General features: G+C 36.8%; 2 protein-coding genes across 4 annotated transcripts in view; one reads left to right on the plus strand and one right to left on the minus strand.

The window, feature by feature from the left end:
* The window catches only part of ddr2a (discoidin domain receptor tyrosine kinase 2a), a 359575-nt gene that overhangs the window by 161738 nt on the left and 174685 nt on the right, over positions 1-23152 (plus strand). The gene's annotated exons all lie outside the window — the stretch shown is intronic.
* The window catches only part of lrp8 (low density lipoprotein receptor-related protein 8, apolipoprotein e receptor), a 180830-nt gene that overhangs the window by 2691 nt on the left and 154987 nt on the right, over positions 1-23152 (minus strand). For 2 of the 3 annotated variants that reach the window (XM_083566146.1, XM_083566145.1), the window contains exons 11-17: positions 20476-20703; positions 17372-17490; positions 16035-16174; positions 11090-11231; positions 8720-8872; positions 7760-8134; positions 1382-1450 (exon numbers count right to left, since the gene is read on the minus strand). In XM_083566146.1, the coding sequence (XP_083422272.1) occupies positions 1382-1450; positions 7760-8134; positions 8720-8872; positions 11090-11231; positions 16035-16174; positions 17372-17490; positions 20476-20703 (1226 nt within the window). Of the gene's footprint in view, positions 1-5; positions 1451-7759; positions 8135-8719; positions 8873-11089; positions 11232-16034; positions 16175-17371; positions 17491-20475; positions 20704-23152 lie in introns of all 3 variants that reach the window. The other variant, XR_014537519.1, reaches the window with a different exon arrangement.

The raw sequence follows: 23152 nt of genomic DNA on the forward strand, positions 1-23152 counted from the left end.
ACAACGCCCCTGGAGCACCGAGGGTTAAGGGCCTTGCTCAGGGTTTCAAAGTTGCACCTTGGCAATACCAAGTCTTGAGCCCTCAACCTTTAGCTCAGTAAGCCAGAGAGCCTTAACCACTGAGCTACCACCTCCCTACCTATCATCAATTAGTCTGTATTTAAAATTGATGGTCTGATATAGGCATAAAATGATATTCAACTATGACAAATCATTAAAAATATATGTATAATTAAAATTAATAACTATTGTAACATTTGGATTAAATTAAGCAGAAAATGCCCAAAGACTTTAAAACAAAACCAATATATCTGAGCCAGAGGAGCCACACAAACATGCACATTCACTAGGGCTTTGCAGAGCAGCAGGATAATAAAGCCTTATCTATAATGCCCTACTGTATATCATGTAATGACACATTCATATGGCATTATACACATTGTTATGATTATTATTGAAAATTATTACACTTTCATCATTTTTTTTAAATGTCTTATGAATACTTCCTGATATCATGCATTAATTAATATCTAAGATCTTGGTGCACTGTGCAAACTGATAGTAAAGCTCTTTGCCATTAGGATTCGTCATAAGAACAGTTAATCAGGCATTATAAATATCCCAATAAAGTGTAATCCATTTTCATTAATCATTACAATCCTGTGTATGAGGCTTTAAAATAAATGCATTATGATATACTGCACATTACTTAATAGTTCATTATAAGTATCTTGGATATATAAATAAATACCAGAGGTCGACAGATAGTTGATTGCTAAAACTATCGGTAAAAATCCATACTGATAGTTTTTCCGGGTTGCATTGTACACAACGAAAGTGGGCTCTAGAGGCGAATCATAATGATCAATGATACCACTTGCTGTATATTTAAAGTGTCTTTTTTATTCATTTTGGATGTAACTATTTTTTATTTATTCGGAATGGTACTTATTGTTTGTTTGCATGCATATATTTTATTTTCCTCAATATTTATATAATGAATATATTAATATTCATTTCATTTAGCACATTTTCATGATTAATGAACAAATTCTACTGTACTATTTTGCATTGAGTGTTATGCCTGTTTGTCTTCAGTATACATTTAAAAAAATATCGTTTGATTAATCGTTATCGGCAAGTACGATTCAACCTCACTAATGGTATAGGTAAAATCCACCATCGTTCAACCTCTAATGTATACATAAAAAGTGTAACCGTTTATAATGCATAATTTACTGCCATATAATGTCTCATACTTATTTATAATATGTGGGTACTGGAGTGAAATATAACCAGATCATGCAAGTCACACAGAAAAGCAGGAGATCCAGTTGCATGCAGAGGGATGCTTAGTACTTGAGTAAGCATGACGGCTTACCTATAGGGATGACGACACCCAGAACTGCCACGGTGATGTTGTTACCTAGAAGGAAGTGACCGCTTGCTGCTGGAGAGAAAGAGAAAGAGAGAGAGAGAGAGCGAGAGCGAGAGTCAGTGTATAAACCTATTTATAAACCTTCGGTAAGTCTATAACTGAGTATAGGTGTCAATGGCACAGTTCACACACTATACACAGCTGTATTTGTATATAGGTGTAACATACTGTATAGATTTGGTCAGCTAAATTTAAAACCCGCTATTATAGGACCAATGGTGGGCAGATATTATTCAGCAGGTCAATCATGTGCTCATTATCTCCTCTTTATTAGAAACATCACCATTGTCGTGGAACTGAATTCATCTCTTAATTTCTCAGATCCAAATCACACGTATATAATACGTTTATTCATGTATTCTCCTTTCTTTGATATCGTTCTTTTCCCGTGAGCTTAATCAGGTGCTGAAAAACACCCAAACTCAATTTTACAATTAGCATATTTAGCCAAAGTGCAATTAGTGTCCGGAAAACACGCCTGGGCCCAGAGATTAAGAGAACCACAAGGGATGGTACGAGAATACAGACAGAGTCTGGTAGGCTTTCTCGCATGTGCTCGGCATATCAAAAAGATGATTGAGTTAAAGATTCAGTCACATTAAAGGCATGAAGGAAATTACTTGAAGAACACTCAGAATGACACACTCCTACTAGTCTTCCGTGCAATGAGAGCTGATTGCATAGAGCTGCACTAGAACAGTCACGGGAACATGCAATTTGCAACGTATTAAATAGTGTTATGAGCAATTTATCAAAAAAGAAAATTGTAATATATGATGTTAGAAGGGAGCAATATATAAAATAGGATTTTAAATGTGCTCTGTATGCATATTGACACAGCAGAATTACTGCTATTATCCTGTATTTAAAAATGTTCTCAATTAAATATCATACTTTTCTTTATCAGTTTATAATTGCAGTAATACCTCATCTGTAATTCGTGAGGAACTTGTGATGAGTGCTGAAACTGAATAAATATTTTTTTTAATGCAGTGCTGTACTGTACGAGGTGGTACAAACAGTTTCGAGACAAGTTTTGTAACACACCAAAAGATAGCAGCACAAGGCTGCACACAGTCACAGGAAGCACCGACCTTCATAAGACATCGTCCTGCGTATATCAGATGTGCAACCGATGCTTTTCTGACCATGTGCGTTAACACGTCGGCTATACTAAACACATGCGCACCCTGTCACCGAACTCTCCTCACACGTGGGTGGAAACAACATGATCTCACTTGTACTTGACACACTTCGAAAAGATAATTTTCCAAAACATATTCCATAAGTGGCATGAATGCTGGGAGCGCTGTATTGCAGTACAAGGGGGCTATTTGGAAGGTGATAGTGTGTAAAAGAAGATAAATAAGGTACTTTCTTGTAAACAGAGCGAGTCTTGAAAATCTTTTGATACCACCTTCTATAAGGAATAGAAAAATTGCATTATGGTTCCTCTCATTTTCAAATTGTACAAGGCAAATTGTATATTGATGTTTTTGACAGGGATAGAAAGCAATCCTGTGTCTAGTATATTAAATAACATTTAACTTCCATATTTCTCACCATTGTCAAGATCGTCATACTCAAAAATGTGAACATAGCAGCGATTTGAGCCGCATTTATAATGCCTTTATATTAACTCTTTTTGCTCTCCTTTCCAAGTTTCTTGGTAGCATTTTAGGACCCATGATTTAGAGATAAAATGCACATAAATTACAAAAGAGAATGTTTTGGGGGGCACTCTATGGCACTGTTCGAGAGCTAACATTAGACTCTTTATGCATCTATTTTACCCTGAGACTGAAGCGATCACAAGTTTCATCGCGAGAGTTTCACGCATGCGACCAGCGGCTAAACCTTTTTCAGTTGTCAAAATGTGACCAGGACCGAATTTTGAGGGGTTCTGCAGAAGGCGAGTACTGAGGTATTGCTGTATATTAAATACTGCGGAGAGACAAGATCACTAATCACTACGCTATTGCAGCAATAAACAGAAGAATCATCCCCAGACTCTCTCTTCCCACTCTTTACTGTACAGCTAGATGCACATATTTTTATATAGGTTAATTTATACTATAAAATGTGCTGCAAACATCAATTATATAACCAAATTCAAAGCAGAAATATTAAGCGATAAATCTGAAATACTGCAAATTTAATAATGCCCTTCTGTGGTATATATAATGGAATCAATCATTTTAAAATGGCTTTCGAACACAAGGTAGTAAAACAAAATTCTGTTTTGCTTAAATTAAATTTGTTACCCTGTTAACAATCCAGCACTTGATAGATCATCTTGTGGTGGTGTGGAGGATCTGAACCAGGAGGAGAACTGCTAATGCACAGCTCATTTCCATTAAGCCACAACTAGCTCTCTCTGCTATGTGAGATTCTCTCTGTCCTAACAGATTCTTTCTCTTCTGGTTTTTCTCTGAACGACATTGGAAGAAAGCTGCATTACAGCACCTCTCATGACTGCTCAGAGTCATTAGGAAGCGGGCGAAAAGGCAAGAAAGCGAGCTGGCAGCCCTTTCTAAAGCATCTGTCATTTAGCCCAGAGCTGCAATTCAGTTTCTCTGTGAAGGAGCGCTCAGCAGCTCGGCTATATTACATTTAGACAGTGATAAAATATCCAGGCAGCTATATTTCTGGTTTGACTCGTTGGCTGGCTTTCTAAAGCTTTAGCTGAGAGACTGAGGGTGAAAAAGGTCCGGAACAGTAATGTGCTGTGAAGCTGTGAAATTATCCCTTCAGTACAAAGCTTTCATTGGATTTTAGGGCAGATCTACACACACTACATGTTCAATATATGGGTAGTATTTTCAGTTTTAACCTTTGAATTAGATTAAATATATGAACACAATCTATATTGCATGATTGTGAGTGGTGATGGGAAAATCGAATCATTTTATTAACTTCTTTGAATCACAAACTTTTTTTAGTCATTTAATTCATTTCATTAATCTTTTAATCACCTTCACATCTTATAAAGGTGTCACTTGACACGAGGACAAATGACTCACTGCATATCGTTTATAGGATTCACGTGTTAAAAGAACAAACGACTCGGTCTGGAAGAATCGAGAGATAAATTACTCAATTAAGTTTTATGTAAATAACTTACAAAGATTTTTCTATGGTTTGCTCATGAGCATCTAGCAGAAAATGAACAAATTACTCTACTCGTTCTACTGAGTCACATTAAAGACTCGTTTAAAATGAATGAACAAACGTTCATGAATGACGCGTCACTAGTTTTGAGTAATCTTCTATAAAATATAGGTATTATAATCTATAGTCTGTAACAACAAGGATCTTGAAAGATCAGGAAAATTAAGAAAATATCTAATCATCAAAATATTCTGTAAACAGATGTTGGAAGGAGGATTCCCTATGGTCAGATCTTTGTAAGAGGCAAGGAAAAGCTTTCTGTTGTAAGCAAATTCAAGACTTTTTTATGAAAAGCTGCTATTTCTGTTCTATTGTAATAACAAGCGCAAATGAGAAAATTGGTATTAATATGGGCTAAAATGTAAGTGATAACAGGAACTAACTTGTCCCATGAAATGTGAGCATAAACAGTGTTAGAATGACTGGCTGCTCTCCCAGTCTCACAGTGTGTGTCCGTGTGTGCTTTTTTAATAACAGCCTGACAGAGAGAAGGTAGAGCTAAAAGAAGAGAAGGTAGAGCTGTCTATATAAAGACAGGAGGTAGGGGGCGTTTTGGTTTCTGCTGAAGTTTACGATAGGTAGATGTACACACAAATACACCCAGAAGATTTTAGATTTAGATATTGTATAAAACATAGGATTCTTGCATCTGAATCCCACTGAGTGAGGCACTTCCTCTTGTTATTGGTGCTGGCGTTATTATAGCCGGACAGGACCACTTACCGCAGCGTGCAGAGGGATAAAAGGGAAGAGGACCAAACAAGGCCTAGGGTAGTGTTCATCAGTCAAGCCTGGCTGCGTCTCTCCTCCAGTGTCTGCTTTAATTCAGTGGAGAGTGAGCACTGCTACCCAGGGCTAGGACCACAGTCTAATCCATCACTCTCAAGTGGCCTGGTGCTGCACAGCAAGCAAATTCCCCCATACACATTAACTTTCACACGCTGCACACTCCTCCGGCTGCTGTGAGGTATACAGAGTGGCCATGAGCTTGATATCATTTCCATTTCCAATGTACAACAGAAGTCAGGGGTTTGTTGAACTGGAGACAAGAACTCCACATAAAATAAGAGCAGATGAAGTCGTCTGAGCAGACTGAGAGGTGGGCCAAACAAACGCATAGAGACAGGTACACATGTAACCATGTATCTGATCTTACAAGCACCATCTGTCATGTATTGCTGATACTCTGTTTAAAAAGGATGCTGTGGCAATGAGGAGAAAATACTCAGGTGCATTGCAGGGGTACTCCGGTTTCTTCCCACCTGCCAACAACATGCTGGTAGGTGAACTGGCAACACAAATTTGTCACTGGATGGGAATATGTGCCCCAGGGACAGTTCCTGGGATAGACTCCAGATCTTAATCACTCTATTTGAGAAACCTTTCAATTCAAAAAATTTGCTTATATCAAGGCATGCACAGTGGTCCAGTGTTATTATGTTCCAAACATTGTTGAATGACAATATCTCTATTAGAAAATAATGACAAAAAGCCACAACCCTGCACAGATCCTTATGAGGAAAATACTGCTTTTATATCATGCTACATAAAACTGGTAGATAGTAACAAAGCAAATGTAATTCGTTACTGTACCTAAGTCGCTTTTTCAGGTATCTGCACTTCACTGAAGTATTTCCATTGGGGAAACTTTCACTTTAATTTCACTACATTTAAATTTCAAATGTCTTACTTTTTACTCAACTCCATTTCAGCATTAGTCCAACAGCAAGCATTTTCAGAGGAATAAATGATGGAAGAAACTCCAGACACTTAACTTGCCACAACATCCGTGGGCTCATTTGCAGGATTTATTTTTAGGTACCGTATTTTTCGGACTATAAGCCGCTACTTTTCTCCCACGTTTGGAACCCCGTGGCTTAAACAACGAAGCGCCTTATTTATGAATTTTTCCTGGGTTTTTTCCGGTTTCACAAACTTCAAGCCAAAAAACTGAGCCCCATAACATTAGACCAATGAAATTTTCGACCAGAAACGAAAAAACGCACCTCACCTGTGTTCTGAGCTGCACGGCATCGCACGCACGACGATGCCAAAAGAAAAACTCCCGAGAGAAATAGTTGTGAAAGGAAGGAGGAAGACAGTGACAATGACTTTCTTGGTAGGCTACTGTTTAGATACAAGCCGTTGTAACGCGTTGAGTCTGGGTGAAGGAAGAGCTCGCTAACTCCATTTGCAACAGAAATCATATAAGCACAGACAGGTTTCCAAAACCCGTGCTTTTTTATTTTTCTTGGCAACAGCGTTACAGGTTAGTTAAAGAAACGTAGAAATGAGCATCAGAAAATAATAAGGACATAATCCTCGGTCTTGCACACACGCAGTAATACCGGAAGTATGCAGTGACGTGCTGTTCCCAAAATGCCGCTCTGCTCTTAAAAGAGCCATATTTTACCCATTACATCGTGTAACAGACACTGTCTTTCGGTAAAGCCTGTGTAAAGTTCATTAGTTTCAGTGTAGACACGGCTTATAGACAGGTGCGGCTTATTTATGTTTAAAATAAAAATCTTTGTCAAATTCAGTGGGTGCGGCTTATATATGGGTGCGCTTTATAGTCCGGAAATTACGGTAGTTAAAAAAGACTTATTAATATCATTCTATTAATAGATTGGTGTGCTAAGATTAAGAGTCTTTTCACATAAACTGAGTTGATGCAGCAAGAGTCTAGTGACAAATAATAGTAGGGACATTTTAGTCATAATAAATTATAGTTCTTTGGATACTTAAGTACATTTGAAGGCAAATACTTTTGTACTTTGACTCAAGTGAAAGTTTAAAGTTACACTTTTTTACTGGAGTCATATTCTAGCTACTGTATCTCTACTTTAACTCAAGTACATGGTTTGCGTACTTCGTCCTCCACTGATAAAACAATAATAATAATTTTAATACAAATACTTACAATAACAATACCAACAACTAAAGGACAGTAAGCATTTTGAGAATTGTTAAATGAGGGCTAAATTAATAATTTAAATTAATTTAATTAATTTGAAATTGTCTTAGCCATTTTATGCAGAGTGCCAATAATTCTGTAGCTGTACATGCTGCCATGTTAACATACACATAAATGTATTGAAATATAAAATGGCTGTAAAACTGAATCATGCATCTCATGAGGTCACTCACCGCGATGTGAATGGTTGCTGTCCCCACTTTTTGGTCCAGCTTTTTGAGTGACAGTGGTAGTTTTGGGTGTTTGGCTGCTGGCTGTTGTGTTCTGGGTAGAAACAGGTTGTTGCAATGATGGTGTGGTGCTGCTCTGAGCGCTGCTTGTTGTGGATGATGGTGATGGAGTTGAATATACGGTGGGGGAAGTTGTTGTGGTGAGCAGAGATAATGCTGTGGTGCTGTGTTTGGTAGAAGGAGCAGTCGAGCTTGAATCACTGGTTACACTTGGAGTAGATGATGCTGTACTGGTGGTAGTTGGAGTGGCTGATGAAGGTGTGGAGGGTGTAGAAGGCTCAGTTGTAGAAGGAGACGTTGTAGTTTTATGCTTTGGTACTGTATTGGGGGAGAAAGAATGAAGGAATTACGAGCTGTTCTGTGGTTGATTTTCCAGGCTAGCTAACTGTCAGATTTTATATTAGCAGGCAATTTGTGATCTCGGTTCAAAGAATGTTCATAACAAGCTGCATTTATTGTTGAAATTCAAGACAGAAATTATAATGAAAAAAAAAAGCGGGTGAGGGAATATTGTAGCTGCTATAATGCAAGTGATAACAGGACAATGCGCAACATTAAATGTAAATACTCAATGAAAAATCGTCATCCAGTAATAAATAATAATATTCAAATAATAAATAATAACTGCTAAGTACAATAGAAGTAAAACACTATACTGCCTGCATAAAATATTTCAGTTGTTGGGATAATAATTATTATATTTACAATAAAATTGCACTTGGCTGTAAAAAAAATAAACCCTTTTACATCAGGCCACATTGCACCATAATTGATTAAGTTCCCATATCGGCACACCCTGTCATGCATTACTTATTACACAAAATGATATGTCATATCCATTATATGCAAATCGGTTTTATCATTCAGTGTGGTTTATTTCACAGTCTTGACTTGTGCTCTTACCTGCAACACAGCGGCGCATGTCTGGGCCGAGCTCAGCATCATCGGGACAGGCGCATGTGTATTTGGGCGAGTGCTCTGTGATCTGCGGTGCTCTCAGGCACAGGTACTCACAACCTCCGTTGGGCAAACTCCCCATATTACAGCTGTCTGGTGCTGAGAGAAAAAAGCGCACAGTGTGAACTGAAGTGCATTGGCCGAGGGGGCTCTGCTAAGTAGTGTGTGCGTTAACGCTTACATGTTTAAACATCATCATTACAGGCCAGGGGTCTGCGTAAAACGCAAGGGCTTCTATTAGCATAACACTGTGAATAAAAAATGGCACTGGCGCAGCAATACAGTTCAGTTATTACTTGTCCTTGGCAATCTGTCTGAGAGAGGAATGACCCTGTTTAAAAACGCAGACAACAAATGCACTTTTATAAGTGGAGTTCGTGGAGTTTGATTGCTTTCAATTTGGTTATATACAGTTGGAGAATGCGCAAAAAGTCAATAAAGGTGGCTACATGCTGTACACACATTAGTGTGCGCTTCACACGTAATCAACAGGGAGCTGGAAGAAAGTGATTGGAATGTGGCAGGATGAACTGGATTAAAAATATTTCTCTGGAAGCATTAAAACAAACATAATGACCTTTTGTTATTGTTCGCGTTGTCGCATTTTCTACTTACTAATCCAGGATCCACAAATAGATCCGTGTCAGTGGAAAGTCGCTGGATATTCTGCATACCATAATTCAACCCAATGTCAATGTATGTTTTAGAGTGATCATGTGCACTGATCTGCCAGATGCAACAGTGGGATCCCAATAGCAAGGACTTTATAGTTACAAGAATGAAGAAAGATTCCTGCTCTGCTAACAAGTCTAACCCTGCTTGTTACTAATCTGTATGCCAGAAATACCCTTAATACACTTACAAACTGAATAGAAGCTTTGGAAGATTACCTATTTCAGACAAATGACCTTACCATAACCTTCATGCTGTTCACATATTACAGAATGTAATCAGTTCGTCTCCTGGTTACTGTGATACTTCAATATAAACAACAACAATATCAGATAGACGCATGCACGGCTACTTGGACAAGCCGAAAATAGAATGTTTCCATCAACTCGCAAATTCAAAAGCGAAACTACAGTAAATCAAGAAAAGCAGTTAAAAATAGGAAATGTTAACTTTGTATGCAAACATAATAATGTCCATTTTCCATATGAATTGATCAAATTTATACTAAAAAATTCCAGCTTTCTATCAGCTTTACTTTTTTATACATTGTGTTGTGGATACAAAAACTATATAACTTTGTCTTTTCCCAGGACTAACAGCAGAACATAAAAGAAACATACTGTTTATGGAAGAATGTCTCTGAGATGATCATGTAATTGTCTGAAAGTGGATTTGTATATATATATATATATATATATATATATATATATATATATATATATATATATATATATATATATATATATATATATATATTTATATATTTGAGAGGTTAAGCCACAGGTTTGTGCAAAATACAAAAAAAAAAAAAAGAAAGGTTTCCTGAGATGGGAAGTTTCACTACGACTGTGACCATGATGAAGTGCTTACTGAAGCTAAATTAATTGACATAAAAAAAACAAATAATTAAAAAATAATTGTGAAGTTACCAATTTCACAAATCCAAAAACCATACTAACACTTATATTAACATTAGGATTTCAATTTTTTTTTTTTTTTACAGTATTGTTCATTGTCTCTTTAAAGTTTGTAATAAAGAGGATAATGTTGAAAGGACCAGGGAGACAGTGGAAACATAAAAGGGCTGAAATTCAGTGTACTTCACAGCAACTCCCTCCAGCTCCCAAGAGAAGAAAGAGAATTTAAGGATGATCTTATTTCTGAGCTAAGCTTCCTCTGCTCAGAGCGCTGTGCGCCTTCTTATTGAGTAATATTTCACTAAAGCTATTGTCACAGCGCCTCATGAGGTTTCCCTTCTGTGAATATTACCCTGTTGTCCAAGAAATACACTGAACCAAATTACATTTCCATTCGTTCACACTTCTTCACTTAGCTTAAATGTGTTTTCTGGCTTATGTTAGCAACTTGGACACATTTACTACATTATTAGTACCTATTACATTATTCTTACCTTTTAACACCAACATTCATTTCATTTATATGAATTAGGAAGATGAAAGTGAGAAAGCTACAAATGTTTTTTATTCTTTTTTACTCACTTTGTATTGTAAATCTGTGAGACTAAAATGGCTTTTCTTTCAAATTGTTTACAAGCTAAATAAAAAGAACACAGGACATGAGCTGTCTGTTCTAAAAGGTAATGGTCGTTGTTTATTGGTTTGGTTTCTGAGTTTTGCATCTGACCTTTGGGCTGCCGGAGCTCATGGAACACCACCACGTCCAGCGGGCTGTTCAGGTGTTGTGCCAGCATGGATATATCATGCCCTGTTAGTCGGTTCACACTGTAGATTGCCTCATCCTCCAGATCTGTCCAATATACACGATCCTGCACAGAAAAAAACTTCAATTAAAAAAATAAATATAAATATTAGACCCTTCAAAAAATCATACAATCTATCATTTTTACTAGGACCAGGCATCTCCTAGAAACAATAATGTCTACTCCTTCACTCCCATCAACAATGCCAAGAATCAATATTCTCTATTGACAGATAGTTTTACCTTTTATTATACCCATTAGTTGGATGTCATGTGAACACAACATTTCTGTAGGCTATAACTGTGCCAGAAACTCATTACTGTTACATGTCCTATTTGTCTATACAGTAATTTACTGTCCTGTTATGTATATACAATTTTACACTGAGGCATTTGTGCAATCAATCGTTTCTGAAGCTATTATTAGAAAACGTTATTTGAAAGGTCTTGTATGTAAAATTTGTATTATGTAATACAAAAGAGTGGTAGCTTGGTGGTTATGGCACTGGACCAAATCCAAAGGTCATGAGTTCAAATCTCAGCCACACCAAGCTGCCGCTCCTGGGCCCCTGAGCAAGGCCCTTAAACCCATAGCTGCTTGGTTATATAGGTGAATTAAAATGTAAGTTGCTCTGCAAAAGGGCGTCTGCCAAATGCCGTAAATGTACTGTACTGGAATGTCAATATCATACTGGTTTTGGCCAGTATGACTGCTTTTGTTTCATAATCAAAATAAAAAAACTAAATCAAATTGTGAAATCAAATCAATCCCCAAACTTAGAGGATGAGATGGACTTACAACAAACATACAATCTGATCTGGTGATCCATGTTTTATCATGATGCAGCACATACACCACTAAACTAAACACATCATGTAACTGTGGCAATTTCGAACAGATACACTGCAGAAACTAAATATAAAAAAATGCTAACTAATTACAGACAACCTCACAATTCTATGAACATGGCTGCTTTGATTAGGGGCGAGTGGTCAGCTGGGCAGAAAAAGATGAAGCATATAGGTACCTGGTAATGAAGAAACTGAAATCAGAGCAAAAATACATTAGAACAAATATAAAATAGTGTGAGAGAGAAAGACAATGAACGATGCTATCAGATGTATAATGCAGGGTATTTCATAACTTTATTTCGGATTCTCCCATTAGGGGTCGCCACAGCGAATCATCCGCATGTTTGATTTGGCACGTTTTTACGCTGGATGCCCTTCCTAACGCAACCCTCCCCATTTATCCTGGCTTGTGACTGGCACTAAGAGGGACTAGCACTAAGAGTGGCTGGGGTCGGTTCCTTGACCGGGGATTGAACCCGGGCCGCAGCGGTGAGAGCGCCGCATCCTAACCACTAGACCACCAGGGGACCTTAATGCAGGGCATTTCATCTGCCTAATTAAATTTAATCGCTGGCATTTCCAAGAACCCACCAAATGTACACAACTTTAAGAAAACATCACCTCCCTCTGCCATCCTTCTATCTCTCTGTGTCTCACATTCACATCTAAGAAACCCATATCATTGTTTCCTTTAATACCACAAAGTGGACACGGACGGGTCGGTTGCCATGACTACCTGATGTTCGCACCATTTTGGTTCAACGAATTTGAAAGCAGGTGAGTACAGAGGAAAACAAGTACCTCACATGCAGGCTGCTAGTTTTAAGCAGAGAAAGGTCAGGCCTTTGGCTCCCTGCAGAGTTTCAGCAGATTCTCACTTACTGCAGGATGAGAAGAACTCGGGCAGTGTGCTCTTTCAAAATGCAGTCCAGCTCTGCCACTGAGAGGAAAATCACACTCTCATGCTGCCTACAACTGGTGGGTTAACCTTTTCTAACAATATCTTTTTCCTTTGCATTGTTTTTAAGACTTATAATAACACTCTTGATATCACCCAAATGAGGATGGGTTCCCCTTTTGAGTGGTTCTTCTCATGATTTCTTTCTCATACCATCCAAGGGAGTTTTTCCTTGCCTCAGTCGCCACAGGCTGCTCATCGGTGCTAAAGAAATAAACTTTAACTAGAAACATGAACTTCTAGTAAAGCTAATTTTCCAGATGCAAAAAACCCTCATTCTTTCTTTTGTGTGAAGTTTGTACCATAAAATCAATTCATAGTGTAATAATACTAGCTTAAATTTGCTCTGAGGTAAACTCCCATATCAGAATTTGCGTTACTGACACACCAGCACAACTGATTTACTCGCACTGGTACATAAAGTGGTGCAAAATTGAGAGAAGGTTCACTTTTAATAGTATTAATCCATAACTAACATAAGATCTCACAATAAAACTAAGTTGCTCAACCAGTTTAGGAGCTAATATGATCGAAGTCTATTTTTACTGCAAATAATAGTTGCAATAAGAGCAGCATTAATACCTCATAATCAAAAGGTCTTTAGTTCAATAGTGAAATTGGGTTACTGTTTCTCCTGGGTTTCTTTGTCTGTCTCCTCTGCATTCTCCATTTTTTTCTCCAACATTTTAGTAGATAAAATGACAACTGCTAGATGTGTACATGTTATCCCAGGGTGTATCTCTGCCCTGTGCAGTTTTGTTTTTTTGTACTTGTTTTCACTAGCACCCTGAAATTATTAACGATCTATTATATTATCTATATTAATGGCCATTAACTGGCTAATTGTTCAATAAACCTTAATGTTCTCATTTCAATTCAATTCAATTCAATTCATTTTTATTTGTAAAGCGCTTTTAACAAGAGACATTGTCCCAAAGCAGCTTTACAGAGGTTATGGAGTTGCAATGTATACGTTTATCCCTTTCAAGTTTATCACGTATAAAGGCAAGGAAACACTCCCTGAGATGGAATGATGATGAAACATTGAGAGAACCCACCCTCATCTGGGAAGCGCTGACATGAGCAAACTTTTGATGTTCATGGTATATCTCATGCTAGCTACAAATATTTTTGAAAACTATTAGTTATTGTGTGCCATTCAAAGAAACATGATAAAGTACAATCAACATTGGAGTACTCAACTATGGTATTGATAAACAAATGTTTTAAAAAAATAATTAATTAAATAAATGCATGAATAAATAAATACATAAATAAAAAAAAGAACAAATAAAAACAAAAATATATATATATTAGAAAATTATTAGAAAGCATTGAATAATGGCAAAAAGAAAGCAATGACAAATGAAATACATAAAAATCTTAATAAATAAATAAAAATAAATGAATAAATCTAAAAAATAATTCTTACAAAATATTCCATATGTGTTTGCATTTTTGTGGCCTCACTGAACTCTTTGGTCTCATCTGCATACAGCTACAAAAGGAATAAGATGCTAGAAACCACCATGGAACTGCTGCAGAGTGAAGTGCAGAATTTCAGCAGTAGTTTAAGTTGCAGCCGCGAGGGTTGTGCAGTCCCTGGCACCTCATTTCTCAAATACACAGGACAAAAGTTAAAGGAAGAGGGAGAAAGTCATTGCTTTCCCTTTGTGGGCTTTGGCTCCTGGGTGCTGTGGTGTTGAGTTGGCTCATTGACTGGCCTGTAGGAGGCAGAAGCTGATGTATGGTTTGGAGCTGCTGCCTTCCTCACGGCTGCTCTAGAGTTGCCTGCCTGTAAAGGATTTTTAATTTGGTTTGGGTTTTTAGCTACTGCCAGCAAACCTCAGTCATCTATCTACTCTCCCAGCGAACAGCACTTTTAACCACAGCAGGAGGGCATGTGTGTGTGTGTGTGTGTGTGTGTGTGTGTGTTGTGTGTGTGTGTGTGTGTGTGTGTGTGTTAAAAATCACTGTAATTTCTGAACGATTAAATTTTTTTTGTGTTAAATCTCTATTAATCCCCTTTGAAATAAAGTCTACACTGCAATTACATCTTGATTACTTCATTTCAGGTCCATGCTAGTGGGTAGACAGAGGCAAAATTGGGTCCCCGTTCAAATACTTACGGAATGTTATGTGAGCTAATACACATATATATACACATATCAGCAAATCAAGCAACCACCCTCTCTGGGAAAGTACATTTTCAATCCCCAATACGCTACACAATTTTTCTTCAAGGCACATTTTCACACTTTTCACACCGCTGTTCCACTTACAAACGGTCCGCCTCACATATCAGCCATGTATATATCTCTATAATACAGTAGGTGTGCTGTGTGTGTGTCAGTAGTGAACGTGTCAGCTTCAATAAGCTCTATGTACAGCTCTACTTTTTCAGCGAGACCTACAGGTCCACATCCACATCCCTGTATGCGTGGGGTCTGTATACTGAGGTTCTGCTATACACAAACATTCTCTGGTCAAAACTACAGAAGTAATCCAAAGAAAAAGAATGACACAAACAATTAAAGGGAAAAACAAAACAAAAAGCAGAAAGTGACCAGTAGGAAGAGACCTTACAGAAAAGAAATGGGGAAAAAAATAGTAACAAATAAAAGGATAAAGGACAAAAAATAAACAATAACATTGAAAAAGAGAACATCAGCAGTAGCCATAATAACATAATAAACAAATGAATAAATAATAGGAAATAAAAAAAACAAGATAAAATAATAAGGAAATAATAATAAAAAGAAAGAAAGAAAGAAAGAAAGAAAGAAAGAAAGAAAGAAAGAAAGAAAGAAAGAAAGAAAGAAAGAAAGAAAGAACTAAAATACCTGTACGTAATAGAAAATAGAAGGAAGGCAATAAAAACTGAAAAATACACAGGACAGTGGCAAAAAATAAAAAATAAAAAATTACAGAAATTAATAAAAAAGACAGAAAAATAAAGAAAGAAAGCTAGAAAGAAAAAAAGAGAAAGAAAGAAAAAAATCCCTTCAGGTTGACTGTGAAGTGTGCATAAAGATTTTGCGATGAAATTACACAGCTTACCTCAAACAGCGTGAGGGCGAACGGGTGGCCCAGGTGCTCTGTAGATGAGAGCAGAACTCTTCGATTATCTCCGTTCAGATTCACGCTGGAAATGTGGTGCAGTTTGGAATCTACCCAGTACAGGCGTCTATTAGACAAATCTGCTGACAAAATTCAGACTAAATTACGGACACATTCAGATCTTTTTTAATTTAGATTGTCATTAAGCCAGAAACTCGTTCTAAAACCATACTGATAAACTGCTCACAATGGTGGATGATGAATACGAAGCTAAAGACCAAATGACATGCAAACAAACTACTCACATACATGAAAAAAAAATCTTAATTTCCCTCAATTAAATGCACCATATGTGTAAAATACATTATATGAACAAAAGTTTGCAGACACCTGACCAGATTATTGGTATATCGGTTTTGAACATCTCAGTCCACATTTAGTCCCCGCTTGCTGCTAATAACCTCCACTCTTCTGGAAAGATGTTCCACTAGATTTTGGAAATGTTGTGGTCATTCAGCCACACGGGTGTTAAAGTCGAGTACTGATACTTTTAGATGAAGCTTCATAACAAAGCTCACTGACACGACTGTGTTCTTGAAAATGTGTGGTCACAATGGAATTAATCAGCTGTGAGCTGGTCACATTATACATTCACATCTCAGGTCACAGGAAATATATATATATATATATATATATATATATATATATATATATATATATATATATATATATATATATATATATATTTTTTTTTTTTTTATACAGAATTTTTGTTAATTGGCCTGATGAAAAGCTGAGATTAAATAGTCTGAAAACAGATGTTATATATAATGTTTATATAATTCTGTTTGGTTTTGCGTAAACTTAAATAGTTGGATAAATAGTGACAAGAAAAATGCTGGGTTAAGAAGCATCAATTCTGCCCCCATTTCTTCACATTAGTTCCTTTGTCACATTGCATCCGAAGCTTTGTGTCAGTTATTGTTTTTCTACTCACATTTTGCATTCATTGGATCTCTCTCTCTCTCTCTCTCTCTCTCTCTCTCTCTCTCTCTCTCTCTCTCTCTCTCTCTCTCTCTCTCTCTCTCTCTCTCTCACTCTCTCACTCTCTCACTCTCTTAAAAATACACATTGACATGAAGCTTGACATGCTAAGCAGGAATTAACAAAACTCTTCAATGTCTCATGCTTTGCTTTTCTTCATGTCTTCCTTTTACCTTCCTTTCATCACTCTATATCAGGATCTTTCTCCAATTTGTCACCATTTCAATTCACAAACATTAACTGCATACTTAAAAAATACAGTTATGCCTCTTTATGCACCAGCACCTTTTTACCTAAAGTAATTCCATTAGGCCATTCGATTCTCTCGGACACCAGCACCTGGCGGTCCACGCCATTCAGTCCAGCCTTCTCGATTTTAGCTTGTGTCCCCCAGTCTGACCAGTACATAAACCTGCAGGGAGAAAAAAAATCATAGTCATCAGGTTTTCAACCTGAAATTTGGATGAACCTAATCATATATATTGATAGCAATTGCTGATTATCCTGTAAAAGATTTAGGCTGCAACTGTAAATTTAAATGTTTCCTGAAAATGTCTATAAAACACCACATGGATCTCATACCATAAATCCAGATTGTAGAATCAGTCTCACACCATTATAGGATTTTGTGACCTTTTTGAAGAATGCTCTTAATTTTTACTACATAATTTGACCATATCGGACATCTGATGCTTACATAGGAGTGTATTTTTTTTTTTTCCAAAAGTCAAAAATCGTACTTAAACCTTAAAATAATGCTAATTTCTGATGAATGATGGTTGGAAATATCGGTTGATTTATTTACATTTTTTTATAACACCAACTCTAACACTAGAATTTGACATTTCCTGAAACAAATGTAATTGGTGCTTGACAGAAATATCATTGGCTTATATTAATGCACTCTTTCTTATACATTACTGTATCTATAGTAACAACTTACACAGGCATTAGTATCAAGAAACTTCATATAAACAGATTTTAACATGTTTAAAGCCTTCTTCCTTTATCGATGGAGTCTTCAGTATAAGCACTTAGTAACAGTCAATGGAATAGATTTAACTTTTAGTTGGAATTTTTTTTTAGCTTACTAACAGCGAAAACATCTGTTCATAGATTAAAAATGTGATTACAGATGATAACGTTTTCCCTCTATCACTAGCTTTTCATCAGTGATATTTTGGCATCTGGTCTTGGCTTGCAAGCACCAAAGGGGCACCAGTTAAATAAATCTGACACACTATGGCCAAAAACACAGAGTGAGAGTGCACCGTTTGGAACGAAGCCCATTTGTTTTGCTTCACTCAACATCACTCCACCATGTCCATCAATGACAAAAAGAAAAAGGACCACTACTGGCCAGACATTATTTAGGTGAAAGCTTGTTTTCAGCCCTGACACAATGCTACAAGACAGGCACAGCAGTGTTGCTGAAGGTTTAAAACATCTTAGTTCCATGTCTGGATTAAAAAAAAAAGTCCCTCAAGGAAAAAAGAAAGCAAAGAAAAATTCAAGACATCAGAAATAGAAGGTCTAGATCGTTTTTTACACTATAAACTGAGTTATATTTGCTGTACAAGTACAAGAAGTATCATCAAGGTAACCATTTTGTCCCCAGGCAGCAATTAGTACACATGTTCTCAAGTGGAAATTAAATGTAATTAATATTCTTATATAATAAATTAACTTGTATGTCGAATTTAAACTGATACTTATTGAGCAAGCTAGGGTTGACTGTGACAATAAAAACTTCCTGAGCTGACCATCTTGAAGAGAACCAGATTTAAAAGAGAATTTAAGTAGTGTCTTTTCTGTAGCTGTATACTGCAGAGTTAAGTAAGGAGAAAATAACTTGACTATGAACATTTCTTTGGATGAAAATGGTACTAATCATCAGTGGTGGACGAAGCACACAAACGTTGTACTTGTACTAAAGTAGCGAAACAATGAGTTAAACACTGATTAATATCTAATAAAATGATCATAAAGCAATAATAATAAAAAAAAAACATCTTTTCAACTACTTAAAAAAAAAATTGCGCAAAAAAAGGCCACGGGTGCTGTGACAAGTTAAAGTCAGTAGTTTCTTTCATCATTCATTCCTCACAATTTGTTCTGTTTGCTGTTAAAATGATGAACGGTTTTGTGTAACCTGGGTCCATTTAAGTGGGAGTTTACTGTTTCAAAATCCTGCCAGGTTCTGCTCTTTCATGCAGTGTTTGTGTTAAGTTGATAACACCAAGTGGCAAGCAAAACAAGTTTAAAACAGGGCGTGTGCTCTACACTAACTGGTTGCTTGCTGTGTGCTTGACTGTTTATGTTTCTGATTTTGCAAAATGTAGTTGAGAAAAGAATTGGTTATTTGACTTTGAAATGTAGTGAAGTTAAAGTAAAAGTCTCCCCAAATGGAAACTTTAGTAAAGTAAATATGCGTGAAAATCTACTTAAGTACAGTAAAGAATTACATTTACTTTGTTACTGTCCACCACTGCTAATCATATGCTAGAAAAATTACAGTCACCCAGTGGCGGCAATTGATTTGTCTCGGACATACTTAAAAATACATCTTCAAGAAAAGCCAGACATCGTGAGGAGGTCGGCCAACCCCGAAGCTAGCTAGCTCATCTCAGCCCGGGAAAGGGTTTGTTCTCCACTCCCAGACCAGTAAATTTGAGCGGTACCACTGACTTTCAGCCTCTGAGGAGCGGTGCACATTATGAGTCTGCCTCTCAGGTGAGTAGGTTGTATTTTATTAAAATGTTTCAGATTTTTGTCATGTTATTAGACAGATATTGATTCTGAACTGCTTCAGATGATGTAGGTGCACAGTTGTGGTTGTAGTGTAGAGGTTTGGAGCTTACTTTAGTAAAATGATATTCACCCACCAAAAGTGAAATGCCTCTCTCTCTCTGTAACGCCACACGTTGTTATATTTGCGTTTTTGTATTGTATTGATGGTTTCTATAATTATGACGTGATAGTGGTGGTATTAAGAGATGGATTAAGTCGGGTAAGTTCTCACTGAAGGCCCAGGTACCAAATGCACGGCCCGCCACTGCAGTCACCAGATCTTAAAGCTAGTGGAATTTGTGGATTGACATCATAAAAACACCATTTAAGAACAATATCTTATAAAAGAATGGTGTTCTTCACATCAGTATAGTTAGAGATCTGTAGAATCTATAATGAGGCATAATAAAGCTGTTGCAGTGGCTTTTGGAACCCAAGACATCATCATAATTTATATATATTATTATGTTACCCCATTTGCACTAGAGTTGCAAAAGAGAAATTTGTTCAATATTTTTTGACACATTTACCAACCTATTTCTCACTAGTAACATTTTCACAGATAAACATGATTTATCGAAGCAAAAAGATTCCATTCTTCTCTCACCCTTGTCTGGGATCAAGAGCAATTGCCCGAGGTTCACTCAGATCGCTGTCAACCAGCACTTTTCTCTTTTTGCCGTCAGTAGTAGCAACGGAGATGGATTTGTGTCCGGAATCAGTCCAGTAGATGTTACTGTGGACCCAATCGACAGCGATACCTTCTGGGGAATGTAGTGCTGAATCGATGAGTGTGACCTGCTCAGATGAGTTAATGGCTTTGTTGATATATGCACTGCAAAAATTACACACACACACACACACACACACACACACACACACACACACACACACACACACACACACACACACACACACACACACACACACACACACACACACACACACACACACACACACATATATATACATATACAGCCTCCAGGTCTAGATGGCACCAATTTGTTCATGACATATCACACAGAACTGCATGCCTGCCAAAGAGTCATAAAACACTCTCATAGCCAGATGTTATTTTGATCCATGCACAGGGATTAAAGCAGTACGGCATCTGCCTACCATTCGAATAATGATGATGGGACATAATGTTATTTGACATCCTAATAAAATATGCTATACATACTAGAACATCATAACAGAATAACACTAAAGAGGGAATGATGAGCTACATACACTCACAAGATCATTAGGGTGGGACTTTATAACCTGATAATGTACCATCTGGGGCGAATTCATGTTCCACATTGGGTGCCAGTTCTCAAATAGTCCTGTCTCTCCATATCAGGGTACAGATGCTGCAAGCGTCTCTTTTTAAACATGAAAGCTTCATGTTTTAAACGCGAAAGCTTCAATCCCAAACTGAGAGTCACAAGCTCTATTGTTTAGGGAAAGTGTTCTGTCCTCATTTCCCTTTCCTTAAAATTAAGTGTCTGTTAGGGGGAAGAATATACATTTATGACAGCATGTCAAATGCACCTGAAAAACTGCTTGGGACACATTAGAGGATGACTGGGGCAATATGAGGCACTCACCTGACGATTTCAAGTAGTTTCTTTATTTTATGTAGGTCTTAAATTTTTATGTTTCCAGATCCTTATAATTTTAACCCTTTAAATAAAACATTACCTAACATCTGGCCATCTGGGAGGGGAAATGCGGGGAAAGGGGTAAATCAGCGGTTTAGATGTTGGACTTCTGATCAGATGATCGTGAGTTCAAATCCCACCACTAACCTGCCACTAATGGGCCCATGAGCAACTGCTCTGTTGTATAAACAAGATAATTGTAATGTCACTTTGGATTAGGGCATCTGCTAAATGCTGTAAATGTAAAATTCTGTCTTGGCATCATTCATAAAGTAGTAAATGTAGTGTAAACTCAACAAAAATAGGAAATTACCTGTTATAAATGTTTTATTTACTACTTTAAATTAATAATACAATAATATATATATATATATATATATATATATATATATATATATATATATATATATATATATATATATATATATATATATATATATATATATAAAAAACATTTTTATGTAATTTATTAGAACAAACTCTTTTTTCGCGACTTACTCTTAGTCCGGTTCAAAACGAAATATCAAGATCGCGGGTGTCAAGGTTGTGAGTATCGACGTTCCACTGTATATCAAATGGCTGAAAATTTGCAAGCAATGTGAGGACATGTTTTGACATGGCCAGTACACAACACTGACATTAAACTTTCTGAAAACCTTAGGAATCAGTTGAAATACTGACTGCAGCCAAAGCCTCCACACCAGACATCAGTGCCTGACCTCACTAATGTTCTTTGAGTGAATGAGCACAAATCTCCACAAGCCAAAATCTGGTGCAAAGCCTTCCCAGAAGAGTGGAGTTTATTATAACAGGACAAAATCTGCGTTGGGGTGTTTAAAAAGCTAATTAAAATTTGATAATTTTGTGTCTGCAAACTTTTGGTCGTATAATCTGTATGTGTAAATGACATCTTTCAAATGATTTTGACAAGGATGTATTAGATGAGGAAGAGCAGCAGATTGTCTACCTAATTGCTTGTGCTACTCTTTGCATGAGACATCTTGGCTGAAATGTTACATCTTATCGACCCAAACTGATGCTAATCAGGATTAATTAGAGTAACTGCAACCTCAGCATGGCCTATAAATCATCGGCATGCAAGCATGACCATTCGGTGCCCACTTCTAAAATAGCATTAAAACTTTCAACAAGTACCAGAACAAGTAACAGAGTTTTCTAAGAATGAATCAAATGTGTTGTTAATTTTTATTTTGCAATCAGTAAATGTAACCAACGAAAAGTCAAAAGTGACAAATGAGGCAGCGTTTGCATTAAGCTGCTGAATAGCCTCTTTATAGCTATTTTTCTGATTATTATTTCTAATTATTATATGCTAGATATCAAAGATTACATTACATTATTCTTAATGTCTAGTGAAGTTCTCCAACAGATACCCCAGAAAGCCCAGTGCTACTAATATGGTTTGTTGAGTGGTTCCTTTCGCAATTTCACTCCACCAACTTGGGTTCTTCCTCAGCACTTTCTGTTCAGAGTATTTGCTATCTTTCTTCATCTTTACCGCCTAATGGGTTAAAACCACTTATAACATTGCTAAAATGGTTAAGCAGGTTTCCCTTACCATATGCTGATCACTGTTAAGTCTGAGTCACTTCATATAAGCCAGATCAATACATTGCC

The sequence above is a fragment of the Silurus aristotelis genome (genome assembly GCF_946808225.1).
Source record: "Silurus aristotelis genome assembly, chromosome: 2".
NCBI classification, from domain to species: domain Eukaryota; kingdom Metazoa; phylum Chordata; class Actinopteri; order Siluriformes; family Siluridae; genus Silurus; species Silurus aristotelis.